This window comes from Acanthopagrus latus, chromosome 22 (assembly GCF_904848185.1).
Source record: "Acanthopagrus latus isolate v.2019 chromosome 22, fAcaLat1.1, whole genome shotgun sequence".
In the NCBI taxonomy this organism is placed as follows: domain Eukaryota; kingdom Metazoa; phylum Chordata; class Actinopteri; order Spariformes; family Sparidae; genus Acanthopagrus; species Acanthopagrus latus.
In genome coordinates, this window is record NC_051060.1 from 6677678 (window position 1) to 6687966 (window position 10289).

General features: G+C 39.9%; 1 protein-coding gene and 1 long non-coding RNA gene across 2 annotated transcripts; both read right to left on the minus strand.

Moving 5' to 3' along the window:
• Positions 1-8: 8 nt before the first annotated feature.
• LOC119012034 lies at positions 9-915 on the minus strand. Its single transcript, XR_005072340.1, has 3 exons — positions 812-915; positions 693-721; positions 9-118 (listed from the first exon to the last, which is right to left on the minus strand). It is a non-coding gene; the product is annotated as an uncharacterized LOC119012034 (long non-coding RNA).
• A 2716-nt stretch (positions 916-3631) lies between these two features.
• Positions 3632-9799, minus strand: pnrc1 (proline-rich nuclear receptor coactivator 1). Its single transcript, XM_037086744.1, has 2 exons — positions 9142-9799; positions 3632-7167 (listed from the first exon to the last, which is right to left on the minus strand). The coding sequence occupies exons 1-2, from the start codon at positions 9475-9477 to the stop codon at positions 6706-6708; spliced, it is 798 nt and encodes a 265-aa protein (XP_036942639.1). The 5' UTR covers positions 9478-9799; the 3' UTR covers positions 3632-6705.
• Between the last annotated feature and the right edge of the window lie 490 nt (positions 9800-10289).

Below are 10289 nucleotides of genomic sequence, written 5' to 3' on the forward strand. Positions count from 1 at the left end.
ATCTAAAAGCTTCGAGTCGATTCTCTGGTCAGTTGACGTTGGTGTTGACGGAAGCAGAAGGTCCTCCGATGTTTTCATAGTTCGCGGCACTCTCATGTCTGCCTCCATCATGAGGCACCTGAGACACACAACGACACACCTGAGCTCAAATGATTAAAGGTTCATCAGATTTGTTAAAATGACCCAAATTGCCACATTTTCCTCTTACGGTTACTGTCCGATCTGACCTTTACCTGACTGGCAATCAATCAATTTCCCTGACAAATAAGATCTTTAAAAGGTGAAAAATGAAGTGAAAAGAGGAAACCCACTCTGGAAACCAGAGAGAAACCAAACTTTGCTGAAAGCAAAAAGTAATAACGAATTGAAAATAGAAATATGAAACTATGACAACATCAACAACAATAACAACAACAGCAACAAAAACTATAACAATAATCATAATAGTAATAATAATTTAAATAAGAGTTTCTATGGACAATGAAGCAGTTTGTGTTTATCACTCTAAACAAATGTTGACCTGAACGCCTCACTGTCCTGCATGAACAGATACACAGGCATTAAAATAACAACATGTTTGTTTTTTACAAAACTGCAGGAATGTCTTATTCTAAATAGATGAAAAAGAACTGAATAAATAAAAACAGACCAACACAAATTATAACAACAACAACAATAATAAAAATGCTCACAGTGTCGTCATCAGGCGCTCTCTGGTTCCCTGGAAAATAAAGCACAGAGTAACATTTCAGCTGTAAACTGACACTTTGTGTTCATCAGTCCAAACTGATGCTGGTGTGAATTTTCTCACCTGGAGCTCTGACGAGAAGAACAGTAATCACAGTAATCAGGACGAGTTCAGCCACACGCAGAACCAACATGATGTAGTCGACAACAGAACAATCTGTACGAGCTGTGGAGCACAAACATCATGTCAGAGAGCAAAGTTACCATCGAACATCAGGAGCACAACACGTGTTCAGTCATGTTGGTGACGCGACTCTGGGGATGGAAATGTCGGGCGAGAATGCATTTGAGACCATTTGGATTCTTGTTAAGAATTAAAGAAATGTGTGAAAATCTAGTTCAAGTTAAAATAAAAACTCAGAGTTGTTTCTCAGCAGCATTTTAGCTGCAGTTTCGTGTTCTGATCCAGTTCATGTTGTTAAAAGAGACGAGAATCCCATCTGATCTTTAAAAGTGTCAAAACCTTCACTGATAGTTTCAACTGAGGGCTGCGTGACACTGGGTTCATCATCAATGTGACCAACATTTCAAAATGCTGATTTGTCAACAACGAAACATTCAGTCGTTTACTGATGAAACAACACAAGCGGGAGACAGAAAGAGAGAGAGAGACTACCTTGTTCCGTCGCTGTCTCGTTTCTCCCTGCTGTGCCTCCTTTGGAGTTTTGTTGAATGCGACAGGAGATATGAAAACAAAAGAAATGCGGATGAGAGACCTTGCATCAACCTTCGAAAGAAACAAACTGAGAAATAAGAGAGAGGGGGAGATTTTGTAGAAACAGACGGATATACAGGATACTGTGTCACTACCTTGTAAATATGATGGAGCATCGTTTCCACACGTCGGCCTGGTGACTCCTGCTTTTAAGACATGTTCAGTTTTTTAGTTGCAGATGAATGAACACAACTCAACAGGCAAGACTGAAGAGTGCCGACGACCTGGCTGTCTGGTGAAACGACCGAAACCAAACCGCGATGTTTTCATAAACAGCACCATGAAGACAAATTCTGTTGAATTCATCTGTGGTTTTGCAGAAACTCAGCTAACTTTAACTCTGCCGATCGGCTTGGACTTGTCTCTGTCTAGTCACTGCTTTTTACTTTGGTCAGGATTATGTTTTTCCTTTAAACTGTTGCAAATTACACAAATGGGGTTTTTCAGAGACAGTGCTGCATAATCTTACTCTGGTAAAAATACACTTTATCGCTTTATTCTATTGTGCTTCATTTTAAAGTGAAAGCGTTACAATATAAATACTCACTGGTGAGCACAGTCAGTTCAGTGATAGGTTGTAGATATATGTGGGAGTTTTTGCAGCTGTAGTAACCAGCATCGTCAAATGTGAAGTCCCTTATAACAAGAGAACACTCCTCTGTAACGCTCAGTCTGTACGATTTGTCCTCAGGGTGCGTTATAATCCGTCCACGGCTGAGCTCCTGATCTCCTTCTGGTAAAGGACGATGGAAGAGCCAGCGGACATCGTCACATTTGCCCCGATGGTCTCTTCCATTTCTGCAATGCATAGTTTTTCCCAATTTTGACACCAAAGCTGTAAATTTCTGCCCCTGTAAAAACATCGAGACAAAAGTAAGAGGAAGTAGCTTTTCCACCGAGATTTAGCGCCAGGATAATTCTGGTTTCAAGAGAAGTTTGTTTTGTAATGTTTCTGCCACGTGTTCTGTGCAGGTTCTACCTGTGAAATGAGGCAGCAAGACCAGAAACGAAGACATCTGAATCCATCCGAATTGAACCATGGTGGTGGAGGCCTTTTACCGTCTCTTCTCAGGTACCAGCTGTCAGAGTCTCTGAGCCGATGCGTCTTCAGTGAGGCGATACAGCATCGACTGCCTGTGATAAGAGGTGCGCCACTTCCTGATTTGATTTTGCAAAATTACAGTGGCAGAGGATAGAGCTGTGGTTGAGTGACGAGCTTCAGAGTATTTGCCACACAGTTGATTTTACCTTAGGCTTTCATTTCATCGAGTACACCTGTGTTCTCTCAGATCAGAAATGTGTTTCTACAAGTGGGAGGCGGGAGTTGGGTTTGTTGTACTTGTCCCCTGCAGCAGAAATCCATAAACAGAGCTGTGTTATGTTCTACGAGCACTTAGCTAATTTGTTTTCATGCTAACTTCCTGTGGCACACAGCGCACACGGTCTGTCCGACATCTGCTGCAAAAGCCGAATTGTTTCAGTGTATTCGTCAATCACATTGTGCATGACGGAGGCTCCCGTGAGGAAGGATGGATGGGTAGGATTCTCTTAAAAAAGAAGTTCTAGGACCAGCTCATAGTAATAATAATAATAATAATAATAATAATAATAATAATAATAATGATGATGATGATAATAATAATAATAATAATATTAATAGAAGGAATGAAGAAGAACTACATTTTAATCAGGGCATACTGAGCTAGCTCTCGTGAGGAGGGAGCTTGCACAACACTTCCAGATGCAATGTTGTGTCATTTGTTCATCTTCTTCAGAATTTACAACAACTTAACTTCCTCAGGGGCAAGTTAGTCTGATCTTAATTATTTGTCTCCTGTGTTTATGACTTGCGATCTTGTGAAAAAAAAAAAATAAATAAAAAAATGTTGCCATCGGTGTAAACGTGAATAAACTAAAATCATTTCAGGCAAAAATCTTCATGTGTTCAACAGTTTTTTTTATGTTCAAAAAGCTGAGATATCCCCTTGTCCCCACCAGTTTGCGAGTCATAAACACAGGATAGAAGTTATATGTTTATGGTAAATTACTGAAAAAACATCAACATTTCTACTCAGTTACACTGATGAAATAAAAAGCGTTTAAAAAAGCGTTTAAAAAGACATTAAGTGATTTGTCAATGCATGTAATAAAAACGGAGACAACACATGATAGGGGTAACCAATAGTTTAATATTTTTTAATTTAGATATGAAATTCTTCATAAAATAAACATTTTTTTTTCCCAAATTGTGGCATGGACATGTGAAGTTAAACATATTCTCATAACAGGAATGAAATCATTTTAAAACACTGCAATAAAATGGACAGTTTTTGTTACAGTAATACAATTTTCCATTTACGTGACATCACAGAGGTCAAGAAGCGAGACCCAGCAGCTGCCTGCATCCATAGAAACCATTCAAATAAAAAAAATTACATAAACACGTGGTACATACTGTCATCACAAGATCGTCTTTGCCAATTTCCAAAACATACTGCACTCTTCGTATACATCAACGTGCTTTAAAAGTAGAAATGAAAGGGTCAGGAAGAGGTTGAATGAAGGTGTGTGTGAAAACAAGTCCCCATTAAAAAAACAAAAAAAAAAAAACAAAAAAACAAACACAGAATACAGAAAGTAAGACTACGTCCACATGAAGCTGTACAACTTTTAAAACAAATGTTTTCCTGTTTTGGTAAAAAAAAACAAAAAAAAAAACAAAAAAAAAAACTGTCCACACTGCAACACCTGGATGAAAACAGCCGAATCTCTTTGCCTTTGTACTGTTTTTATTCAGCAAACAGAGCAACACATCCAAGTCTTAAGACCTTTATTTGGTCCCTTCCTGCTCTCTTGTGATCACCTGTATTGTTTATATACCGATGTTTTACTGATGTTTACTGACTGCATGTGCTTCATCTGTTTCTACTGCCAGATAATACACTCAGCCTATAATATTACCTGGATCACACTGGATTATTACTAGAGCTCAACAGATGGATTTATGAAGCTGATATTAGGGAGTAAAAAACCCTGCTATCAATCTATCAGCCAGCATTGTTGTATTCTCAAACATATACAGAAATACACACTTTTTTTACATACGCACTGAATCTTTTCCTGCATTATGTTGTATATTAAAAAAAACAAACAAAAAAAAAAGCTTAACGGCACATATCAGACAACATATACACCGATGCCGATATAACTATGAAATACCAACATCAGTATATATTGGTGGAGCTCTACTAATCATTTAATCAACAACTCTAATCGTGACCTCTTCTGACGGAAACAGGTAAATTAATGCAGCTGTGAACACCTACACTGATCTTTAAAATAACTGTTTACAGAAAAATGTAGGCCTCGATCAGACCAAATCAGACAACAGAAAACACCAGTCGTCCCATTCTGTAGAACGAGGGTGTCATGTTTAAGCTACAGCGGTGTGGGCCTCTGGATGTCACAACAACTACAGCAGGCTGAAGCAAAAAGGTTGAAACAAAAGATAATCCAAAGAGTGTTTGTTTTAAATTTAGCCGCTGAGTTTGGTCTTGTGCTCCAGTTCAAAATACATGATAGGCCTCACAGCCACACTACTACCTCCACCAGGGAGGTTTTTCTTTCCTCTGTTTGTAGGTCTGTCAGCGGGATTACACAAAAACTGAATCCACTTCCATGAAACTTGGATAGAGGATGAGCCCAGAATAGACCACACCTACTTCTGGCGTGGATCAAGAAAAAAAGGGACAGGATGTGATAGGACGTTTCAGGTGTATCTAGTAGACAACCACCAGGACTGACATGCTAAACTAGAAATCCTACTTTGGTGAGACCCACAGTAGGACAGGTTATTCATGGGTGCACCCACAGCGGCAATAAACTTTGCACCTTAGTTGTTTATCGATTCGGACAAACAGGCACGCAAGTAGCAAACGGGCCATGAAAATACATATGCACAACCCTGTGGTTAATCGCCGCAGAACCTGATTTGGCCAACATGACACCTATTTCACTGCCACACATTTCCCAACCATGTCTGTCCCGGCCTACAACAATTCCAGTTTCCACACTGAAACATTTCAACATTTACCCACCATTTCTGGAAATGTTTGTTTTTTTCTGTGTTAAGTGGTGCCAGCTTAGTGTGGACAGAAGGCTGCAACACAGAGAAAAATATCCTTATAAAATGTACCTGGCTTATTGTGAACGTACTCTTATTCAGTGCAATAGAGTTAAAAAAGAAAAAAGCACTCAGCCTGGATACTGGATACTGGCTTTCTGCAGCAGCTGGTTGTGAGACTCTTCACCCTGTCATCTTCTCTTCAGTTCACTGAGGCTTCAACAGCCTCACGACATTTGGCTTTCCACCAGTTGGACCCGTGTTCAGGGGAGGGAAAGAACTTACGCCGCCGGCTGGTAAATTCTGACCGTGGCTTTTTGATTTGTCCACTACCTGAGCCATTTTGAAAGGTAACCAGCCAGTATCTGGAAGTCCTCTCCTGTGCTCTGAGCTGGCTGGTGAATTCATCAAAGTGGCCGGTCAAGGTTTGGAACAAAATTAGATTCCCTGCCCTTCCCCATTTTTGCTTTTCAGTGCAAATCAGTAAGAAAAGTATTTCTTTCACCCACTGCACACTGAAGGAGCTGTCACAAAGTGCCTCAGTTCGCAGGGGACTCTCTCTTTTTTTTTTCTTTGTTTTTTTTTTTCTTGGAAAAACTTCAGTAACAAAACTAGAATCTCAGTTAAAATAACAAGGAAAAATATACACAAATATATGTTCACAATATATAATGTACATTTACGCAAGCTCTTTAAAAAGTCGCTCAACAAGAGGCTGCCCGTTCACTAAGAAAGTGCCATCGTCACTTTACATCATGTAAACATGAGACGCTGGTCGTGCTGCTGCTGGAGACGACCTCAAACTCCTCACAGTTAGTCTGCTCACAAATTCAATCACAGTTAGTTGTTTTTTTTTTTCTTTATCTTTCTCCTGCCAACAAAAAGGCAGGAAATTTATACACGGCATGTCAGTCAGATCTCCAGCAACAACACGACGTCTCCAAAATGCTCACAAACGCAGGCAGCATGTTGAATCATGGGAAATTGTACTACAGTTAATAAAAACTCCCTACATTGTATTGCAGTGTGTTAAAGGCCATTTTAAGGCTTAATTTAGATTATCCAATTGTTGGCATTCATTGTGAATCAGGTATCTGATCAGGTCGGCTTCATGATGCGGTCAGGATTTATCCTGAACCTTCAGCAGCGACTTTAAGTGAACAGTCATTTGCTCTCGGCTTTGGTTGCCCCGCTGAGGCTTGTCTTCTCCGACCCAGTGACTGGGTGGTTTGGGTAAGACACTGGGCGAGGGCGGCTCACTGAATTTAGCTCCGGCGTAAGCCTTGTCGCCATCTTTGAGGTATTCGGGCACAGCTTCAGCAGGCAGTGTGTTCACGATCTTCATGTTGTTGGAGACGTGGAGGGGTCTCTTCTGCTCTCTGAGGGAGGTGGGCCGAGCAAGGCTGCTGTTGTCCTTCTTCTTTGTGGAGGGAGAAGCACCGGGGGTCTGGCTCTGCTTGGGTTTCTGGCTCCGTGTGATTCCGTTCTGGGCGGCTGGATCGTGTCTGGGCAGGTTGCGGGCGGGTTGTCCCCCTGCCTGCATGGTCCCTCGCTCCGATCGGCCACCTTTTGATTTCAGCAGCTAAGAAACAGAAATAAACCCTGATTAATTCAGCAATCCTGAAAAAGACTTCTGCTTTTGTAGGAAACCAGGTTTTTTTCCCCACCTACTTAAATCAACATTTCTTCTTACGTATTTACTTCAATATTGCTGTACTGTTTTAATGTTATTTCACTTTCAAGCATCCCATATGTGTGAGGGAGTCTGAGGTGGAGGATGCAGAGTTGGTTACAACTGTACAAAACAAGCAGAAAGTCATACTTTTAAGAGTAGAAATATACAACTATATGATTTATATAATTAGTCCATCATTGGACAAATCAACATCATTCTTGGCCTCGGAAATTGAAATTTTACTCAAGGTCGTCTTACTTTAGTCAGAGCACTCAACTTAATCTTATGACCTTAATCACTTGATGGGGTTTACTCAATTGTCATGGAGACAGTGTCACTTAAATTTGTTTTAAGAATTAGTTTCAGCAGGTTTAATGGTTAGTAATATATAACAACAACAAGAAGGTATATTATGAATAAATGAAATTATATAAAATGACTTAACTTAAAGACTATTTAAATAAAATTACATAAAATTTAAAAAGGACCTGCCCCATGACAACTGAGCAAATTAAACCACTGATCAAGTTACGAGATTTCATTGAAACATTAGTTTATGTTTATCATTATTTTTTAAATGAAATGGAAATTCTAATTAACCAGCTTTGATTTAGGAAGGACAATATAGTCCCTGTGATCTTTTAGTCATTAATATCAGCAGTTTAATAAGCTTTTCAAAAAAGAGATGCCAGTATTCTACAACTAACGATACTGCCGCAGTATTGTCAGTGCACGTCGCCCAAAAATTATTACATAAACAAAAATAGAAAACACAATATTCAATAATCATATAATGAAGTTCAATACGATAACAAAATCATAAAACATGTTTTGATTGCTGTGAACCATGTACAGTTTACATCAGCTTCCTGTCCTTTTGTACAGACACGCCTGTCAGCAGAGTGCGACCTGCCAGCAGGAGGAAGACAGGCTCCTCCACCACAAGTCTACTTTCGTTTCTTCAAAACAAGGATTAGCAACTGCGTCATTTCAAACTGCCCCAGGCAGTACAGGGCAAAGTACAGAGCTTTAAAAATATTGTAACACTGATGTTAATGGGCCTGCAACTAACTTATTTTCAACCGCTGGTTATTTTCTGAATTTACATAAAAATCATTTGGTCTATAAGATCAATTGTGCAGAAAATTGTGAGGCAAGTTGAACAGTGTTTCCCAAAGCCCAAGATGATGAACTCAAATGAGTGCAACCCAGAAATAATCTGCTTATTGTCATAGAGGGGTAAAGAAACCAAGAAATATTCACATCTAACAATAACACATCTCACAGGTTGCTATCCAAATTAATTATTTAAAATTGAACAGTTGACAACTAAGCAATTAGTCATTGCAGGTCCATATTTCAGAGATGAAACTGTGTCACATAAAAAAAACAAAAAAACAAATAAACCCATTACAATTATGTAGTTTGGGGAAGACACTTTAATTAGTGAGAATGAATTTTTTTTAATGCCTTTAAACGAAAAACTTATCAAACTAATCTTAATGAACATCAGTTTTATTCTGTTTTACTTTGTTTACATGTGGCGGACCCTGCCACCTTTCTAGCATCAAACAGTATTTCTGGGGACCTTACTGTCCTCTGAGAACAGCTTGTTTACTCGGTTATGTGAAAAAGGTCAAAATCGTATTATTACCTCACTAACATTTAAATAGTGAGTTTGAATATCTCCTCCGAAACTTCAGAATGCCCCTTTAACAGATCGCAGTATTTAAGACATACTCTGGACTTATAACTTGTTTCTGACGATGATTTAGGTGATTTAACTCGTCAAGAAGAAAAACTGGACGTCATGTGAGGTTTGATCAGGCGTCTTTTGTGGTTTTTCGGGTAACAGATGGGCGGACAGCAAAAGGAAGTTACCTCTTTCTTGGCTCCCTGTTTGAGATGATGGAGGGTCAGTACGGTCTGTGTACCGGCAGGGAGCTCGGCGCCGGGCTGGGCTGAGGGTTTGTTAGCGGACGCAGCTGTCAGAGTGTTGTTGTTGTTGTGGTCGGCCAGGCGGATGTTGGGGCTGCTTCTCGGGGGCTTCTGGTGATGCAGCGGCGCCGTCGACCGCAGCTTCCTGCCTCCTTTCTTCAGCAGCGCCTGCCTCGTCTTGTTCACCCCATCGCTGCTCGGAATCAGCGATATCGGGTTGTTGTTTTCGACGTTGCCGATGTTGGCTTCATCGCTGTGTGCCGGGGATCCGTCCAACATTGCTCCGAACTGGCGAAAACATAAACAAACTGTGAAATTCCTCCGCAGCGAAGTTGCTTTAGCTAACAACGTCACAAGCTAGCAGTTAGCTAACTGCGCTTCCCTTTCTTCTTCTTCGCGAGCGGATAAAACAGGTCTTCTGTCCGAGTCGCAGAAAATATCACTCAACGAGTGTAGCGTTTAATAGTCGTCTCAGAGGTTCCTGGGAGTAAACTTGAGGGGTTTCAAATATTTCTGCTGCTAAAAGATAGATGGACGTCCCTTTCAGCGAGATGGCGTCGATGCCCGTGAGCTTGTTAAAGCAGAAGTAGCACAAATGCTAAAATAGCCAGAAAAAAGCTAATGACTTCCGGTGATGTGTTTCAAAATAAGATACGTACTGCGATCGCGGACTGCGATAGATGAAGCACATCACAGCCCTGTTCATGCACAGTACACTGTTTACTGTGGGGTCTGTGTGAAATTCATATTGAAAAACAGGGGGATGGACAAATCCAGATAACTAACGTTTGTGTTGTAAAGCAATTAAGAAAGGGATTTGTCTCCTACCTTTGTGGGCAAGTCATTTTACAATTTAGAATAATTCTTATTTATTATGTCTGATGTTTAGAATTACTACATGTTTAAAGTGGAGCCCAACCCATACTGGCTTTTTCAGCCAATGCTGATACAGCATTAGCGATAAAAAAATTATAAAAAATATTGATGCATTTGCATTTATTTTTTAATACAAAGAATACATAAATAATCAATGTGCAATGTACAATGTTGTTAATTTTTTTTTTTCCATTTCAATTGTTGTTCTTTATTGT